Source organism: Gobio gobio (genome assembly GCF_949357685.1).
Source record: "Gobio gobio genome assembly, chromosome: 13".
In the NCBI taxonomy this organism is placed as follows: Eukaryota; Metazoa; Chordata; class Actinopteri; order Cypriniformes; family Gobionidae; genus Gobio; species Gobio gobio.
This window is the reverse complement of record NC_137106.1, coordinates 43027528-43048366: the sequence shown is the minus strand read 5'-3', so window position 1 is coordinate 43048366 and position 20839 is coordinate 43027528. Positions and strand designations below refer to the sequence as shown.

Genomic DNA, 20839 nt, shown 5'->3' with positions numbered 1-20839 from the left:
TAACATCTTGGTGCCTCGACGGGTCAGGGCTGTTTTGGCAGCAAAAGGGGGACCGATACAATATTAGGAAGGTTGTCATGATGTTATGCATAGTCGGTGTAAGAACAAAGAAACAAAATAATTAAACTACGGTATTAAAGACACAAATGAAATTGACCTACCTCATAAGCACTAGAAATAAGAAAAGCTACATAAATTGTATAAAGTAATCAAATGTACAAAAAAAGCAAGAGAACCAATACCTTGGCTACTTGGGGTTTTGGCCACTTGAGCGCATGTGCACGCAACAGGAAAATTGTCCCAGTTCTTAAAAACTGCAAAGCTAAGTGCCCTTAATGCACACTAAACTCAAATACCTCTTCTGAGTGATATTCGAAGCTAAGCATATCCCATCATGCATCATGTTCAGGAACTTGCATGCCCCAAATCGCGAGATGTCCAGGAAAACATTCCACTGTAATTTAAATTAATTAAATATTACATATCATTTGGTAGTAAAACCTAGTGTTGCACTTTTTGGTGCATAGATGTGTGTATTTTGTACTACATTTGCAACTTCTTTTTATCACTTAATTAAAAGCACCACAATTACTAAATTATGCTGTCTGTTACATAGGGTCTACTCAACAGACATTTAGAAGTTTCTTTTAAAATGCAAAGTATTGCTAATCAAAATACAGCTGTCAGGCGATTTGCCCGAATTGTTAATCCGGCTCAGTAGACATGACATTAGTACAATTTATTTTTGCTAATATTTCCATTCTTGTGATGAAATATATTCATTTGCACTAGTATAACATTTGAAGGAATAAGGGCTGAATTATAGGCAACCAATCGTCCTCTGCTCCACAACCATACATGCACGTGTCCTTATTGTGTTTATACTGTGTACCCCTTTTTCAGTACGTCAACCCCTCGATCACATAAGGTTTCCCTACCACTCAAAATTCTGATTGAATTGTTAGCATCATCTAGTTAATGCTGACACCTTGAGGCCAAAATTGAGCATAACTTCTTTCTGTCATGTTGTTCTATGTTCACCTGTGACTTCACAAATATTCCAAAAAATGTTAAAGCATTCTGAACTCTGTATATTTTATTTTATTCTGTAAAGGAACTCCTGCAACTCCAGCTACTCCAGCCAACGTAGTGCAGAGTCTCCCGGACTGGGTGTCTCAGATCTCCAACACAGACACAGTGGCAGCTGTTGCCCAGATCTTACAAAGTCCTCAGGGCCAGCAGGTCAGATTTCTCATCCACTGAAAACACTGTGTTCTCTGCACAGCTTTATTTCTGACAGGTGTGTATGTATTTTTTTTTTTTTTTAGTTGCAGCAGCTGGTTCAAAGTCTGCAGATGCAGCAGCAGAAGCCTCAGCCCTCTTTACTGCAGGCGCTGGATGCAGGTTTGGTGGTGCAGCTGCAGGCCCTGACCGCACAGCTCACTGCAGCCGCAGCAGCCAACACGCTCAACCCGCTGGAACAGAGAGTTTCCTCCTTTAACAAGGTGAGAGACTTTTTAGGAGCACTACTGGCTGAAATGGTTTAATCCTTGCATAACTCTATCCATTGTGAAGTCAAACTATCTTTTTATTGGCCTTTCTGTGGTTTTGTAGAAGCTGTTGGGTCAGTTCGATTTCAGGAATGAGTCGGAACACAGCGAGGATTCTAAGAAAGATGCTACGTCATCTCAGTTGTATGTTCTTTGTATGCGATTTTTTAAGAAAAGCTGTTCCCTGTTTTGTTTATTTTTTTAAGTAATTTTCTTATCGTCTCTCTCTCAGACCTGTGGTGTCAGATTCCATCAATAGCTCAATATTTCATCAGCTGGCCGAGCATCTTCAACAGCAAAACCTTGAGCAGTTTCAGAAACAGCTAATGGAGCATCAGCAGCATCAACAGAAGGTACTTTAAAATCATGATTCTTTCTTTGCATAATGTGTTACAACTCATTCTTGTACCTTGATATTTATGAATGCACTTTACTTTTGACAGTCCATGACCATGGAGGGCCAGGATGCCATCTTTGGTTCTGAAAGTTCTGCCCCTCCTGGCCAAAGCAGTGCTCCACCACAGCTCCCAGAACAAGAAGCAAAAATGGATGACTCCATTGATAACCAACAACAGGCAAGATCAGATATCAAACCATAGTTGGGAGGAAAAGTCTATGTTAGTCATGTATTGACAGTTGTTTAAAGGTGGTGTCTCACTAGCTGACTTGCAGAAATGGCCTCTTCTGTCGGATGTTTGTCACACTCACTGTTTATTTAATAATGGAAGAGAGGTGACAAGCAGATCGTTGAAACATTTTCATGTGTGTATTTTTCAGGACATGGATATTGATGAGGGACAGGATACTGTAGATGAGGAGCTCTTTGAGGCCGAGGAGAAAAAAACCAGCAGCACCCGTTCAAGGACACGCTCAAGATCTCGGTCCAGGTTGGTGTAGCATTGTTGCTAAATAGCTCTTGCCTCATTTCCATTTTTTAGCCACAGGTAAAGAGCTCTCTTGTGACAACCTCTTTATTCCCAGGTCACCTAAGAGGAGGAGGTCAAGATCTCGTTCAGGATCTCGAAAGCGCAAACACAGGAAGCGATCACGGTCTCGGTCAAGAGAAAGAAAGAGGAAGTCCTCCCGTTCTTATTCCAGTGAGCGAAGAGCACGGGAAAGAGAAAAGGAGCGGCAGAAAAAAGGGCTTCCACCTATCCGCTCAAGGGTTCTCAGTGGTAAGATTACAGAGGTCCACCTTATGCTTTCTAAATTTATAATGGTCATGTTTTAGTATAGTGGGTCAATTTTTCATGCAAATAAGTTTCTGTACAAACTAACCATGTTATTGTAAGCAGTGTTAACTTGTTAACTCAAAGAAAGGACTTCATACAGGTTCCAAACCTGTATGAACTACTTCTGCTGAACACTAAAGAAGATATTTTGAAGAATTTCAGTAACCAAACAGTTGACTTCCATAGTATTTTTTTCCATACTATGGAAGTCAATGGGCGACCATCACTGTTTGGTTACCCATTTTCTTCAGAATATCATCTTTTGTGTTCAGCGAAAGAAAAAAAATAAATTCATACATGTTTGGATCAACTTGAGGGTGAGCAAATGATGACAGAACTATCCCTTAACCTGTCTCGTCCATAACACACAATTATGTTAAAGGATACTTTGTATCAAATCATGTACATATCATGGGAAAATCACAAACCTCTGTGTTTTCTGCCTACTGCTTTGGTCTGTGAGAGAAAGCTTTAAGAGATGAATTGTGAAAAATTATGTATTTACACGATGTCAGTTGTTCTGTCAGGTCAGTTGATTGGCATGAAAGTGCAAGTAACAGTTCAGTGATTTGTATTGCCACTGAAAATGTTGCATTTATTAATCCACAAATATTGGACCGCCATACACCTGCTAGAGCAACTTTCCTTCCCTTTAACAGAGTTACAGATTTCTTGCAAATGTCATCTTCCATTAAAACCCTATCTGTAACGCATGTTAATTTCCCAATTCCTTTTTCAGTTTGCAGCACTACTCTATGGGTTGGCCAAGTGGACAAGAAGGCCACCCAACAAGATCTTACTAACCTTTTCGAAGAGTTCGGCCAGATTGAATCCATTAATGTGAGTTGGGTTTCTGTAACTTTGACCGTTTGAGAGCACCTTAGATTAGTTTAAATTTTAGTTAGAGAGCAGTTGTGCCATCTAGCCAAGAGGAAATTAGAAATAGCCTAAAACTTGAAGTATGCTCTAGAAAATTGTCATCTGTGGCTCCGTGAACAGACATTCATGGGAAAAAAATTAAATAAAAGTCTGTTCATTGAAAAGTTCTTTGGGAAACCAAAATGGTGGTTCTGTGGCATTACTGAAAAAAAAGAAACGCGTTTTGGAACCTTTATTTTTAAGAGACTATTTTAGGACAGCTTGTATAGGTCCTCATTTTAATGTAGATTTGGCTGAATTTAATGCCTTTTATCATTTATTTTTCCAGATGATTCCTCCCAGAGGCTGTGCCTATATCTGTATGGTCCATCGTCAGGATTCATATCGTGCCCTTCAGAAATTGAGCACAGGCTCCTACAAAATTGGTTCAAAGGTTATTAAAGTATGTGTGAAGAATGTTCACAGACCTATAATCTTTGCAATGTTCTATCATTTCTTTTGGGAATATGTCTTAAATATGATACATTGCTTCTAGATCGCTTGGGCCCTCAACAAAGGGGTGAAGCAGGAGTATAAGCAGTTCTGGGATGTGGACCTTGGGGTCACATATATTCCATGGGAGAAGGTCAAACTGGATGACTTGGATGACTTTGCAGAGGGAGGCATGATTGACCAGGAGACAGTCAATAATGGTGAGAAGAATGTCCTTATTTAGAAGCTGATCATTTTATGTTATGTAACTTGCTCTTCTACTCAGCACTTACCCTTGTTTTTTCTGTTGCAGAATGGGAATCACAGAGGAATACTGAGACAGCCAAAGAGACTCAGAGTCAGGCTGTTACAGTTGAAACCAGTACAACCAGCAGCACACCTAGTGAGGCCTTTACACAGCCTGTCACTATGATGCCCATGCAGGTATGATGTTGGCCCTAATTCAGGCCTGAAAATGGAACACGCATTTAGATTTCTTACTCTTACATTTGGTTAAATTACTAGATTGTAGGCATGGTGTGGTTTAGCTATTAAAGATGTAGGCTGGTAACTGAATGTTATTGGTTCAAACTCCATATAAAGTAATAGAAGACATACTACTATTGCATACTTATTTTTATTTTGCTCCATGTGTTGTGGAGACAGCTGAATTAATTAATTAATTACTGTTTACTTATCCATGGATGACTTTGTTCGGTTTAGATTCCAGTGGCACAGACTGTCTCTGCTGTTGGCCTTGTGCCTCCTTCCTTCCCTGTCACCATGTCAGTGCCCCCACCAGGCTTTGGTCCTCCTCCACCCTTTCTGAGGGCAGGGTTTAACGCCTCACAGCCTCCCCCAGGTACATGGTTCAAACCTGAAAATTAAGCAATTAGGCTTTTAACTGTGTATATACGTTAAGATATTCCCTTAATATTCAAGAATATTATTGATCTGATTGCACTGATGCTGTTGTATGAGAGATATATATATATATATTTTTTTATATATATATATATATATATATATTTCCATTTGTTAACATTAGTTAATTGCATTAGTTATCATGAGCTAACTTACAAATACTCCCAAAGCATTTATGAACCTTAGTTCATGTTAATTTCAACATTTACTAATACATTATTCAAATTCAAAGTTTTAATGGACTTGGTAACATGAACTATCAATAAATAGTTGTATTTCTATTAGTCATGTAACCCTTATTTCTATAGCGCTTTAAAGCAACTTTACTGTGATAACAAGAAAATTATACATTTGGGCTGTTGCTCAGCTGAAGTCCGTTCAGTGTTGATTCAGTTCTGTTGTAAAGATCATCGTTTATTAATTTAGTTCATTTCAAATATAAAGCAGCTCTGCAAAAAAATGTCTTCAGTTCTCATACAACAGCGTCAGTGCAATCAAATCAATAATATTCTTGAATATTAAGGGAATATCTTAACGTTTACAAAGAATAATAAACTGTAATAGAAGTATTGTTAATGTTAGTTAATGCATTGTCACCTAATGGAACTTTGTGTAAAGTGTTACCAAATATTTATATATCTGTAAATTTCTCTTCCACAGGTTTTATGACCACACCAGGAATAGGACCGTCAGCAGTTGGAACCAGTCTTGCTTCGGCTCAGACATGTATGTTAAACAGTCATCCTTATTTTGTGTAATTTTTTTTTGTGAAAGTGCTGTCCTTAAGGTCGAATTTTCAAGCTCCTAAACGGGCCTTTTACCCCTCTCACCTTTTTATAGCTCTAATGCAGCCTTCGTTGCCAACCGCTCAAGAGAACAGCAAGGATTCTCCGTTTGGAGCCATGCTTCCTCCCACCAGTGCTATTCCTGGGAGTTTTATTCCATCAGCAATGCCTGGGGCAGGAGTCTTTAACCCTGTGGGAGCACCGCATCAGCAGGGCAACACAGACAAAGCTCCTCAGTCTGCTGAAACTATGGAGACAGCTTCTGAGATGACACTACAAGGTAAATTTATAAGCACATTTGATATAATGTGAATACAAGTCATATGCAGCTAGTAGGGATGTTAATGATTTATTGATGATCGATTAATTGTCGATAATACATTTAATCGATAAAACCTATCGTTCATCGATTAATTAGGGTCATGCGCGTGCGTGCTGCTCAACCGCGAAACATGTACTGTAAATCAGACACGAGGAATACAGCCACACCAAAAACTGTAAAAAGGTCTGCGCAGTGCGCGAGGGTGCGCGCGGCAAAAATGACGTCATCGCAGAGTGCCAAGCAGACGAGGCGCGCGCGCAGTCAGCCTCCGGAGACTCGTGCGGCGGAGCCAGGCGAAAGTATAACAAGGCTTAGATGCGAGCGCGCCGGAGCTCTGTTTGGGACCATTTTACAGCTAGAGTGACACCTTAATCTTGACTACAAGTTTGCATGTGCATTCGCAGCCTTTGCTTTGTGCAAATGTAAGTTGTAATAGTGTTTATTCTGTGTGGGCCTTTCTATAGCGGATTTTTTAATCTCATATAGGATGCATCTGGTTAAAAATGAATGCAGTTGTGAAGCCGGTGATCAGCGCAATGCAGCTCCAACAGCAATGCACTTATACTAAACTTATAATGACTATGATTGGTACTGTCATGTTACATATCATTATAAAGAGAACAATATTGTAATACATCGCTGTGAATTTACTGGGTCTAGTTGGCGTTTTCAGCGCGTTGTTTCAGGAAGAGCGCCTCCATACATTCTGAAGAGCACGCATCTGAGGTGGAGTTGGTGACACGTTAACTTGTATTACTCATATTTGATTATTAAATAAGCAATTTAATTAAATGATCAATCACATCGATTCATTTTACAATCCTGTAGCCCTTTATTTAGATTAAAAATCCTTCTCATTGATTTAGTGAGGAACATGGTGTTCTGTCAGCGTTTGCACACCCTGTCATATGCACATATGCAGTGTTAAGGCTAACGATTAATTGATCGTTAATTTTAACATTTTATAAACATTCTGTCATTTTATTCTATAGAACACAAAAGGAGAATCTTGTTGAATCTTGCAGCAATACAATTCATAGGATTTGTGTGCTGTTTCTCCATGCTGTTTTTTTTTGTCTAAATTATATTTTAGAGATTGTGAAGAAGATGATTATCAGTGAGCATGTTTACATGCGTATCAATACTTATAAATACCAAAAATCAGCCTACTGAAGTAACCAGCTTCTCAGGAAAAACACATTTACTAGACTTAAAAAAAAAAAAAAAAAAATCAGTGAAATCCTTTGTACTGAAGTCACCGCATATCACCCGTGTATCCGGCTCAAGTGTTTCATTTGTTATGCAAGTTATGAAGTTGAATGAAGTTTTAAAAACCCAGAGAATTCCAAAATGTGGCGCTTAAATCTGCAGTAATGATGCTTTCCTGTCACGTAGCATACATGTGCACTTAAAAAAAACAGACAGAACACAGGTCAAGGTTTTTACATGCCAGGGTAGTTGGGAAAAATCTATCTGTGTCAATTACTTTAGCTCTCTACTTGAGCCGATTATCACGTCACACTGATAAAAGAAAGAGTTTAACACATTTACATGATCACACCTGTTGTTGGCTTAAGCATCATCTGTTAAAGAATGTGCATGTAAAGTGAAAAACGACTTAAGCTTCACAACAGATGTGTGTGAGACAGACTAATGTCATGGAATATAACCACAAGATGTATGGACAACTATGTTGTTGGGTGGGAGGTGACATGAAGATTAACTTTGTTTTTATCCTTGTATTCTGGCTAAAACATTTCTTGTTTTTTTTGTCAGGAATGCATAATGCAGTGCGCAGTGGAATGGGTCTGCTGGGTATGCACCCCTCTGCATCTCTAACACATCCTCTCTCTGGTCAGAGGATGGCAGGGCTGCTTCCCCTGGAACTGCGACCCAACCTGCTCCAGGGACCCGGGGGCCGCTTCCCCCTGCTCATGCAGCCAGGGCTTGCACATCAGACCAACAACATCCTGGATGCTTCACTTCAAGCCCGTGTTCGGGGTCCATTTTCTCAAATGGATCAATTCAACCGCGGCGAGGGCGCCTTTGCAAGGGCGCCTAACCCCTCATCTGCTGGGGTTGACAGTCTGGCCAAGGCTAATATCGAGATGCCACCCAGGTCAGATGTAGGTGGCCAACAAGAGGGAGATCAAGACTATCGCTTTCCACCACCAGAAAAGCAGAGCACGGGGTTATTGAAGACCCCTCCTTTGGAGATGCGTAGTGAGCCTGTGCCTGCCAGACCACCTTTACTAGAACGACCTCCGAGAACAGTTGAGGGTCGAGAGGGTAGGAGAGAAAATATGTCAGGAGGTTTCAGAACAGAAAGTCGCTGGGGACCACCCAGGGGGGACTTTGATGAGCGAGACACGAGGGGGATGTCTGCTGGACCTCCAAAGGGTTTCCAGGAGGAGCGTTCCAACCCTAACTTTCAGAGTCGTTTTGACGGCCGTGGCGGAAGTTCATCAGGGCCTACTTGGAATCGTGGAACTGGGCCTTCTTTTAACGCCAACATGCACCAGGACTACGATGATCGTCGCAGACCTTGGGAAAGGCAGAAAGACAGAGACGACAGGGACATGGACTTCAGGGGTGAAATGAACGGCAATCGCCATAGCCGGGAGCGAGACAGAGACCGCGAAAGGGAGAGGGACAGGAACCGGGACCGCGAACGAGCCAGAGAGCGGAATCGTGAGAGAGAACGGGAGCGGGAGAGGGAGAACGAGAAGGACAAAGAGCGTGAACGCTGGACTCCCCTTTCTTCACAATCTCAGCCTCAACCGCTGCTTCCTCAACCCAAGTCTCAGCCGCTTCTCCCTCTGCCGACCCCCCTGCTCGCTCAGCCTCAAGCACAAGAACAGGCACAAATGAAGTCGCCGTCTCCACCGGTGCCCCAACACCAGCCTCACCCGGAACTGCAGCCAACAAAACCAGATGCTGAACTGCAACCAGAGGAGAAACCAGAGCTGCAGTCCCAGCCCAAGTCACTCAGCCCCCCTAAAGAGACGGCAAGTAGTCCAGATCTGGAGGAAGCTTCATTTGTCAATGGAACAGAGAACGATTCAAAACCTCAATTAAACATTTTGGAACCTGCGTCCCAGACTGCTACAGAGCCCTCTCGTAGCCCCTCTCCTTCTCTTACCTCCACACCCACCTGCTTCCAGAATGAGCCCTTGAAAGAAGAGAAGACCCCAGAAATGTGTGTTTCCTCACCTGTGGATGCAGACACTAAACAGACTGGGCCAAAGGTGAACGCTGAGACTGAACCTGAGCTAGAGAAAACTGACACTGAGGAAACATAATCATCACTCAGTAGGTAAAGATCATTTTGTATAGTCATCTCTGTAATCGTTTTGAAAGCTCTCACAGGACCCACTCAGTTCGCTAGAATATAGCAGACACCTTAATGAATGATTCTTACCTCTCAAGCTTCAAATGTATGTGCATTCTAGGCGGCTCACACTAGAGGATCTAAATGGTAGGTGGGATTTTAATATTTTATTTTATTCCCTGTTTTTAGTTTTTAATGCAACCCCATTGTTTTAAACTAGGTGTGTTTTTTTTTTCTCTCAAGACGCTTGCCAAAATATTATGTAGCCTAATTGTAAATGCAGGGGGGAAAGAGGTTTGACCTTCCTATGGAAGAGTGTAAGGATTCTGGCTGTCTCCTTTGGATTGATTGCAGGATACTTGAAAACAGCACTGGCTTGTTTCGTCTTTTCTTTTCAACACTGCAGCTGCAAAGTTTGAAATGAATGCTTCTGTGGTGTCCAATGCTTCTTGTCTCTAAAGCAGAATATACGTACATCAAATACAGTGAGAACAGTACTGAGTTTTAGCTGCTTTGAAAGGAACCTTTACAAAAAAAAAAAAAAATTAAACTACGATGTATTATCCCAATATTAAATGTCTGTGATTTTTCCTTCATCAAACTTCTTTGGAAATACATGTGCTTAGAAAAGGCGATCAAAGGAAAAATGGATGTTGGGTGCAATCTGTTTTGGTTTCAAATAAACATGCTCTGATTGTTAAAACATTCTTTAGGACTGTGTTTTGTATCGAGGAGAGAAACCATCTGCACACAACCATTAAAAGCCATGAGCCAAGTGATAATGGCCCCAGTGTCGTGGAAGGGATGAAATGTTTTTGGTTGTGAACTGATCTAAAGTTTGGACGCCCCCCAAATGTTTGTCTCTGTGCTGTGAGGTTTGCATTTAGAACTCTCTTTTGCCCAGTAGAGCAGCTTTGCATTCCGCATTGGAAAGATGTCATGCACACATCAGTTTTAATACAACTCTGCTGTGTCACACACTCAAATACGCCAGATGTAACCGCTCAGTGTATAATTGCACCAGGTTTTGCCACAGAATTCAACGCTGGTGTTTAATCACACAAAACATAAATGCTATCCCTGAACTTAACAATGTTAACCATCATTATTTTCTCTAATATTGTGAAGTAGACGTGTACAGAGTCATTTTTTCAGGAATAAAAGTAGCCTCCTTTTGAACTAATTTAAAGTATGCATGCTTTCTCTTACAACACTATACAAACCAGTTTACTGTACTTAGACCTAATTTTATATAAATATATTCAAGTGTCCAATTCAATAGGGATGCACGATATTGGATTTTTGCTGATATTTTAACTCATTTTGGCCGATACCGATATACGTTTTTTTTTCTCCAGAATTCTGACATCTCCTTACTAAAAAGATACTTGTTAAAGATAAATAAATGTTAATAAAGTATTTTTTTATAATAAGTGTATATTAAAAGCTCTGAAAATAACAATAATAAAGTCAGTAATTTTTCACCCCAGACAGATCCAGTTGTAACCTAAATATTTCATTTTTGAAGTGGGGGTGGCATGACATCAGTTGATGCTGTCTTTAGCTTCAAATAGAAATGTAACCATATATAAAAGTATTTCATTTACAAGTGTCATGCTTGTGATTTATGACATCATTACTGCTTTATTTATTGAGAAAAAGAACTTACTTCAATTATTGTGTATTCTACTTTTCATTTTCTTACTATAACAACAGCGCCCCCACTAAATATATATAAGATTCTAGCGGGCGGGCACTAGGACCTGGATGAGGCTTCTGCTGCTGTGGAGGCTGCTGCGCGTGCTAGAGTCACTGTTGGTCTGGTCCTTCTGTACACGCATTTAAAAATTCTCAGTATAAATCACCATACATGCAATGTATTTGCTTGTTGATGTACAAGTTCACTTCAAGAATGACGCACTGCTGACATGATCTTATCGCTATAGCACACGTGAATAATTGCAGGCGCATATCAACATGTTATCATATCGGCAAGGCATATCGGCATGATTATTTCATATCGGCCGATGCCGATTTTTATATTTTAAGCCTTTATCGGCAGATTCCAATGTCGTACCGATAATATCGTGCCTCTACATTTCACTAATTACCTGATGTTTAAGAGCTCACTTTCACGTTAAGTCACTCACAGTTTTGATTTCTCATTGAAACAACTCATTTTCATTGTGCATCTTGAAATTAATATTTCTAGTTCAAGTTCCTGACACATTCATCTAATAACCAACTTTTGCATAGTGTGTCAGTAATATGGTATTTTAATAAAGCATGACCATTTTGTGCAAAGCAGGCGGAAATGCTTTAACAAAACAGTGGTGAATTGATGGCCCAAACGCAAGAGACTGGCGTTCCAGCGTATGACGTAGGACGCTCCGGTGAAAATGGTAGTTCTCACGCGAACCAAGTTTTGTTTTACCGAAACTTGCCCCAGTCTCTCGTGAACGCACGTAAGACAGTTGGCGGAAGTTACAGATTACAGTTTGTAAAGTTTTAAATAAGGATATTTTTCTTACACAAATGCATTGATTCGCTTCAGAAGGCCTTTATTAACCCCCCGGATCCATGTGGAGCATTTTTATGATGGATAGATGGACTTTTATGGACAAAACCGAAACATACATTCACTGCCATTATAAAGCTTGGAAGCTTGGATATTTTTTAAATATAACTCCGATTGTATTTCTTCTGACAGAAGAAAGTCATATACACCTAGGATTACTTGAGGGTGAGACTTGGGCTACTTTTCATTTTTGGGTGAACTAACCCTTTAACCAAAAAAACTCACCCTAAAATCGTTCCAAACTCTGGGTTCTGGAAAAATCTTTGGAGCACAAATCAAGATATATTTTATATTCTCTCATCGTTTTTGTCCATCCATTAAAAGTACTTGCATTAATGTCCATGCAACCAAAATTTTCATGCTTCAAAAAATAAAAAAACATTGTAACTAATCCATTTGAATTGATCGATTTAATCCAAGTCTGCTGAAGTGAAGACGAACCACATTGGTTCTTAAGCATCCAGTGAGCATGTTTGTGCTTCAAATTGTGTTGATCTTTTGAAGTTTATATGTGAATAAAAACCAAAGTTAAATCTTTTTATCATATAATGCGATTGTCTCTCTTCAGAAAAATCTGATTAAAACTGCTTGATTCATATGGATTCATTTAAATGACGCTTTTGTGTATTTATAAACTTTTTAATTGTAGGAAAGTATGGGGTTTTTTTTCAGCTCTTTTAATCATCAGCTCAGCTTAATTGTTTTTGATAGAACTTTAAAGGTGCTCTGTCTGCCAGATCCAACAGCTGGGATTTATGAATACCCATAATTCCTATACAATACAATAGGCAAAAAACAGTTTGTGAAATTAGTAGGTGAGAATTTGTAGTATTCTTAAAACAGTACCAGGATGATCTACTAACACCCGGTCCATTGGACATCTAACTGTACATGACGCCTCTGGAGAGGATTAAAAAATGGTGGGGAAGCAAAACTGATGCCAATACCAACGCTATGGTTGAATTGCATTCATCTTGCACACATATATTGTGACAATTAAAAAAGTAAGTCTTTCGCAAAATGTTGTACCTACTATGACTATACAATTTTGGATGCAGCAGTAGTGTTTTGATTTGACGGCAAAGCTATAAGCCGATTTCAATGACATTACATGATTCATGAGTTCTTTACTAGTGCTCTGCTAATCAGTCACACAGTGCACCTGGAGCCTATACCGGTTTAGGTGGCTAGGCATGTTTCAGTTTAGTTTGCACCAACCCTTGGTTTTAGGGACCACAGTAACTTGTGCTCCATGGCTAACTTACTCCGGGGCAGGTTATGTTCTGAATAAGAGATGTCAGGCTTTCCTATAGCTCAAACAGTAGAGCATGGCGCTAGCAACGCCAAGGTCATGGGTTCGATTCCCAGGGACAGCAAGAATTGACAAAAAAATGTGTACCTTGAATGCAATGTAAGTCGCTTTGGATAAAAGCGTCTGCCAAATGCATAAATCTAAAATGTAAATGTCAAACTGAAATTGGACCAATCAGCTGTGAGCAAAGTGACACGTCTCTGACGAAATAAAGTCGCTCCCTGAGTTTCTGCTCCAAATTAAAGGTCACTACATAGCAAATGATTTTTTAAAACAATATTGTCTGGCTTTTAACAAAGCCTTTTTATAATAATTTTGTATGATTTAGACATTATTTATGTAATTATTATACCCATAATCCATTACACATGTACAGTTTTAGTTGGTCAATTATTATTAAGCTCTTAGGTTAAATTAATATAAATATAGCATTTAAATGTAATATAAAAAAAGCTTTAGAATCAGTAAAAAAAGCTATAAAAATTACTACATACACACAAAAAAAAAAAAGGTTCTATATGGCACTAAAATTGGTTCTTCGCTCGTAATCATTGGGTGCTGTATAGGTCCAATTTTGGTGCTTCAGTGGTTCTTCACCGGCTCTTTCGCTAAGGTGCTGTATAGCACCGCTACCATATACAGAACATGATAAGAGATATGGTGCTAAATAGCACCAAAAGTAGTTCCTCTATGATTACGACGAAGAACCACTTCAAGTGCCATATAGAACTTTTTTTATTTCTTTTTTTTTTTAGAGTGTACAAGCTTAATGTTCAAATCTTTATCAACTATACAAGCTAACTTCACAGCTTTTACTTGGACAGATATAGCGCTATTTTTTTCTTTTAGTTGTCCTCTTTCATAGACAGCTTTTCTTGCTGTGTAGATTTGTTTAAATTCGTAATGTTTTTCAATCTCGTAATGTTCTACAGAAGAGAGAAGTGAATTGCACTGCTTCTCTCACGAGAAGTGAATCTCAGTTTCACTGATCCACAGCATGTGATTGGCTGTTAGTCAAGTCAAGTCAACTTTATTTATATAGCGCTTTTTGCAATGCCGATTGTTTCAAAGCATCTGCACAGTGTTAAACAGGAAAATAATGCAATAGAATTTGATTCGGCTGTATAGCCGCTCTGGAGAAAACAGTGATGTCATCCATCCAGCTCAGTTCAGTTCTCATATGGTGTCAATGCGGTCAGATCAGTAATAGTTGAATATTTAGTGTCCCCAACCAAGCAAGCCAAAAGCCAAAGGCAACAGAGGCGACGGTGGCAAGGAACCAAAACTCCGTCAGGTGACACAATGGAGGGGAAAAAAACCTTGGGAGAAAGTCTGGGTGCCAGTTCTCACTACTGATACTGTTCACTACTGATGTCACACCATGAACGCAGGATCAAAGCCTGAGTTGACAGAAAGTTGATGATCAGCATCATGGTACCAACAAAGCCTGATTGGATTGGTTCGGTTTTGTCAACTCAAAACTAATCCTGTAACCCTGAATTTGTTCAACTACCATCATGGTACAGGCCCCCGGTCATGCATGTCAGCAAACATACTTCTGGTTTATAATGTGCAGTAAGAAGATGCTGCTTAACCAGCCATCTGCTCCTGGAGGGTAGAGGGGAGTGAGGGGGGTTTATTAGCTCGTTCTTGCCAGAAAAGCACTGAGTTGGTTAATTGACAGAAATCTCTTTGACTTCATAAAACATGCAATGCAACACAATAAAACCGTGATTGAGAGATTACAAATAAATTCCTCAAAAGCCTGATGTATCATATTTGAACATGATTTTTCTAAGAAATGGTGTTTGATAACAAAGTAAACATAAGCTGCTTCGATCCAGTAAGTGTTCATCTTGAAATATTGCTAATAATATAAAAGTTTACTTTCTAAACATTTCATAGCAAAAAGACACATGTACCATGCACTCAAAAATTATTCAGGCCCTTCATAGATATGACGCATTTAAATTCTGTTCACTTTACATATCTAATTTTGTCACAACTTAATTGGATTGTGTTCAATCAACCTAATATATTTAAAACTGAAGTTTATTTAATTAAGTTGTGTTAAAACCACATGAAATATTTGTGTTGACATAACTAACTGGGCAGTGGATCTGTAGTTCCCAGCATGCTTAGCGAGGGACTCCAGTAGGAGAGTACATTTAGGGATTAAAGTGTTTTTCTGTAAAGGGAAAGATGTTGTTAGTTAATGTTAGTGTTTAATGTTCATTTATGTTGGACATTTAGAGGAGTTTCTGTATTGTTTTTATTTCGTGGTTCCCGTTATGCTGAAGAGTGGTGCCTGTGCTTAGGCTGTGGGCACACAGTCTTCTTTGCTAATGTCAGGAGTGACACCTCTTTTCTTATATTTTCATTATATACATTGTGTATGATGATGATGAATGAAACTGCTTATAATTGATTTTCCAATTAAATGTTTTAATTTAAGTTTGACAAGTATAAAAAAAAGTCATGTTATAAGTGTATAAATATAATTTAAACTGTATTTGATAAAATTGAGTTGGGGCTACACATATTTATTGGATGGAAAACCTGCCCTCGATTAAATAGTTTGTCCAATGGGTAATTGTGTGGGGGTTGTTTTTAGAATTATAATAAAAGGCCTTTACTTGCTAAAATAGCGTCAACTATCAGTCGACAGGAGGCGTGTAGAATATTTGTACAAGTTTTGATCATGTTGATAATTTAGAAATTCACATATCAAGTATGATACATTATTAGAGGAATGAGAAGCCAGCCTTTAGTGCTTTGATCTTTAGCTTTAGGTTTTGAGGACTGGAGAAGTAAAGAGAAAAACATGCATTCCCAGCCAACCTGTTTCTCTGAGGACCGAAGCTTAGTTCAGTTTAGTTTACAGTGGTTTCATGTGTTAGTGCGTCGAACGCTTGTTTTAGATTATGCTTACAATATCTCAATTAAAAAATACAGATTTCAGCAGTGAACCTCCTGCCTGACCACAGTAACATTGCCTGCAAATATTACAAATATTTCACATTCTTTATATAAACGTGTAATGCAACACCATATTGCAGTATGGTACACTCTAAAAAGTGCTGGGTTAGAAATAACCCAAGTTGGGTTGAAAATGGACTAACCCAGCAATTGGGTTGTTTTAACCCAGCGATTGGGTTAATTTAACCCAGCAATTAGGTTGTTTTAAGCAAACATTTAACCCAACCGCTGGGTTTAAACAACCCATTCACTGGGTTAAAACAACCCAATCGCTGGGTTAGTCCATTTTCAACCCAACTTGGGTTATTTTTAACCCAGCATTTTTTAGAGTGTAGGATTTTTTTAACATTGCCTATGTACAACGACAATTCAAAACTCAAAGATCATGATTTTCTTGATCGTGTTGGTGTTTCTGAATGATTCGTCCATGCATGTCTTTATAAATATTTTGACCTTGTAATATTCAATCAAAATGTCAACTTGCTCTCTGGTGACGTATGGAGTGCTGTGTCAGTCACATTCAGATATGCAACTCACTTTTTCTTACCCAGCCGGAGAATAACGTCTCGTTCAATAAGACGTTTTACTCAGTGATGCGTCAATACTTGAGGTTTTGTCCAATAGTGAAGACACCTTTGCTCAAATACTGCAAGTCTCCAAACAATAGTGTAATATATATATTCAGGAATTAAAATTTGATAGTGCACAAAATTTGATGTGCGTATCTGACTGTGCTGAGCCATTTAAAGGCAAGCTTTAACTAAATATAACACCTTTTGAATAGTGGAAATAAACGGGTGTCACTTTACAATAAGGTCCTAATATTTCAGTAATTCAACGACACACTCTCATGTTTATGGTTTTCTGATGTTGGTTAATGTTCACATGACGTGCAGGTAAATGGGTGAAATATTGACTATTACAATTTTTTTGTAATTTATATATATATATTTTTAATTATTTATAGATGGGGCTGCACATATAGGGCCTTATTATTGTTATCATATCGTTTTAACTCTTTAATTATACAAATTAAGGTGCAAATATGTTGTAAATTAAAACATAAAAAATGTAATATTTGATAATTATGGATCTAATAATTTGATTTGAGCTTTACATTAAGGCCCCATTAGTAGATGTTAGATTATGCATTGACTAACATTAATGAGCAATACGTTTATTCATTGTTAGTTCATGTTAGCTAAGGTCCATTGAATAATATTAACAAACAACTTTATATTCTTAATAATGTATTAGCAAGCGTAGAAATTGACATTTAACTAAGATTACTAAATGCTTTGGATGTATTTTTCATTATAAGTTCATGTTAATTAATGTTAACAAATGGAACCTTATTGTAAAGTGTTCCAGTTCAGTTTCAAACTGTGAAAACCACAGCCATTTGTGCCCTCATTGACAGCTGTGACGGCGAGACCTTGCTATTGGTCAGAACTAGGGACTGTTGTTGGTGGTCCAAAATCAATATGTTTGGTGATTTATCTGGATTTAATTAACTTTTAATGTCTGTATATGTTTCCTAAAAAAACAAAATAACCTTCGTTATTATCTGATCTCAATCACTCCTCAGAGTAACTAAATCAATAACAATTTAGATGAATAAACGTTTCACCACATCAAGGTCTTTTTTTAAAATATTTTTAGCAGATAACCAGTAGAGGTCAGACTGACTCCTCGGCAGGAGGAAATGATCTCAGAGGTTTTCTGAGGACGGTGCACTGGCCTTCGTGCGCTAAACCATTAAATCTGTTTTGCCGCCATACATTCCAACATATACACACAAACTTGTCTAATCATGGCATCAACACCACATTTCGGTGGACACAAAAAGCGTAGTTGGCTTGTATAAATAAATGAACTGGCTTTAGCTTCCATTCAGTGATGACTCAAAGCATGTGAATTTGTATATTTGCTTATAGTACTGTTCGCAGATTTCTATAGATCATAATCAGGTGCATGACACAGTCGTAATTTCACTATATTTCTAATAGTGAAGCTTTTTAATCCTATGGAATGGCACCAGTTCAGCAGCTTCTCGTCATTCATTCTTTCAATCAATCAATCAATATTTAGTAAATTAAATGACACAAAAAAGACTATAAAGTCTGTCCTACGTAATCAATCATATCCAACAGAATACATGTAATGCTACAATAACCTTATTGCTCATGATATCTGAATTACTTCTGAGATTTGACTGATGTTATGAGCATGTCGGCTAAATTCACTGACACTGTAACCTCATCATTTTAGATCTTATTTCCTTGTTTCTCATTAAGGAGCTCTGCGGAGGTCAGGGTTTAGTTTTCCTTTCAGTTGTGTAATATGAGCGACCAGTGCGAAGACAGGGAAAACATTTGAGGGGTTCTTATGACATTTTAATCTCTACTACTATTCTTTGAATCGCATTTTAATTGACCTTCCAAGATTTTAAGACTTTCCATGACAAACAGCAGTCGGTGGTTTTATAGGACACCAACTGCTCTGGTCCATCACAGGGTAGACTGACTAATGCAGCGCCTCGGGCTTTGACACCTGGTTTTGTGCTCCGTGACAGAAGTCTTATTGTTTCCTCTAGAGAACCTCTCTGGGTTCTGTTTGTTTAAAACAGATGTACATGATTTCAGCCCTTGGGCTTTGTTGATTTCCTGTTTGAACCCAAATTAATTTATTGACTGCCTAATGTGCCCCAAAATTTTTTGGCATTGGCATGTGGTGGTTGAATTTGTACAAATGAAGCACTTTTCCATGTTACACTACCGGTGAAGGTTTTTGGACATAAGATTTTTCAATGTTTTTAGAAGTCTCCTCTGCTCACCAAGGCTGCATTTATTTTTATTATAAAAAACAAAATCATTACTCTAGTGTCACATCCTTCAGGATGATCTGCTGCTCTTATTATTATTATCAAAAAATAAAATTATTATAAAACATTTTTTAGGATTCTTTGATGAAGTTAAAAAGAACAGTATTTATCTGAAGTAGAAAGCTTTTTGCAACATGTACTACCATTCAAAAGTTTTGGGTCGGTAATCATTTATTTATTTTTGGGAAAGAACTTAAAGAAATGAATACATGTATTCGCAAGGATGCATTAAATTGATCAAGTGTCAGTATAGACATTTATAATGTTGCAAAAGCTTTATATTTCAGATAAATGCTGTTCTTTTGAACTTTCTATTCTTTAAATAGTTTTCAACATTGATAATAATCATAAATGTTTCTTGAGCATAAAATCCTCATATTAGAATGATTTCTGAAGGATCATGATCTGAAGACACTGAAGACTGGAGTGGTGAGGCTGAAAATTCAGCCTTGATCACAGGAATAAATTGCATTTTAAAATATATTCAAATAGAAGAAAGTTATTTTATATTTTAATAATATTTGACAATATTACTGTTTTTTTCTGTATTTTGGATCAAATAAATGAAGCATTGGTGAGCAGAAGAGACTTATTTTAAAGGGTACCTCAACCCCAGCCCAGTGCCTAACTCCACCCTCTGGCAATATTTGAAAAATGCTGGAAAAGTTGGCAGAGCCCAGCGGAGACAGAGGGGAGGAACCGAGGGCGGGGCTGAGCGGGGGGGCACCTGAGACCCGCAGTGACGGACATTGACATCTGTCAGATTGACATCTGTTACACCATATTTATTTCACATTTAACGAAAATAAGTGAAAGCTGAATTTGCCTATTGAGAAGACAGTAGATTAACTTCAATTACTCAACATCTGACTTGATTTTGATTTGATCTGAAACCCACAGCATCAACAAGTAAAGCCCAACATTTGGACGTGACCGTATCTCTGTATAGTATGTCCTCCCATGTGGTTACTCCAATCTGGTCCATCAGTTTACCCCATCAGTATTCGCTCACTTAGGGAGATTAATTATTCATGATCATGCTTATTAATGACGGCAAGCATCTGTGCTCCCCTGTGGCCTCCCTCACTCACTGCCAGCCAAACAAGCGGTCAGATTAGAGAACGAGGTTTGAGCTTCATCGTCATTTATCAAGACCCTGGATGTGGATTCATCCAAGCATGAAATAAGAAATTGAACCCTTTTCCTGTTTGTTCCCCTTGTGGTCTGGGACCGGATCTTTGAAGTAAAATCTGTGACCTGGCATATGGTCTTCACCCTGTACGGAACGGAATAAATGCTCAGTGAATATTTCAACAAAAGTTTGTGAAAGTAGCTTAATACAAATTAACCATGCACTCTCTTTCATTTAACTAATAAACATTTGGGGGCTGTTAACCCACAATTAGAAAGATCAAATTTAATGAGAAGTGTTCTCTTCCTTTTTAATGCAAGCTGAATTAGGACTATTTAATTTTGTAATGTAGGAAAGAAAAGGAAAGTTCTTATATGAGGCAGGCCCTCCCATTAAGCGACATTATCTAATATTTCCAAGTGATCTCTCTAAACTGTTCATTCACGACTGGAACTTGTGC

The 20839-nt window shown here is 38.5% G+C and overlaps 2 protein-coding genes across 3 annotated transcripts in view; both read left to right on the top strand.

Moving 5' to 3' along the window:
• The window catches only part of scaf8 (SR-related CTD-associated factor 8), a 62381-nt gene extending 52180 nt beyond the window's left edge, over positions 1–10201 (top strand). For both annotated transcript variants that reach the window (XM_079833380.1, XM_079833381.1), the window contains 15 exons: positions 1115–1242; positions 1329–1505; positions 1615–1694; positions 1783–1903; positions 1994–2125; positions 2328–2437; positions 2532–2725; positions 3522–3622; positions 3990–4103; positions 4197–4353; positions 4446–4576; positions 4856–4994; positions 5717–5782; positions 5897–6121; positions 7940–10201. In XM_079833380.1, the coding sequence (XP_079689506.1) occupies positions 1115–1242; positions 1329–1505; positions 1615–1694; positions 1783–1903; positions 1994–2125; positions 2328–2437; positions 2532–2725; positions 3522–3622; positions 3990–4103; positions 4197–4353; positions 4446–4576; positions 4856–4994; positions 5717–5782; positions 5897–6121; positions 7940–9465 (3401 nt within the window). In that variant the 3' untranslated portion in view covers positions 9466–10201. The remainder of the gene's footprint in view (positions 1–1114; positions 1243–1328; positions 1506–1614; positions 1695–1782; positions 1904–1993; positions 2126–2327; positions 2438–2531; positions 2726–3521; positions 3623–3989; positions 4104–4196; positions 4354–4445; positions 4577–4855; positions 4995–5716; positions 5783–5896; positions 6122–7939) is intronic.
• tiam2a (TIAM Rac1 associated GEF 2a) overlaps positions 9061–20839 on the top strand; it is a 152733-nt gene continuing 140954 nt past the window's right edge. Inside the window, exon 1 of the mRNA XM_079833379.1 lies at positions 9061–9479. The gene's annotated coding sequence lies outside the window, so the exon portion shown is untranslated. The remainder of the gene's footprint in view (positions 9480–20839) is intronic.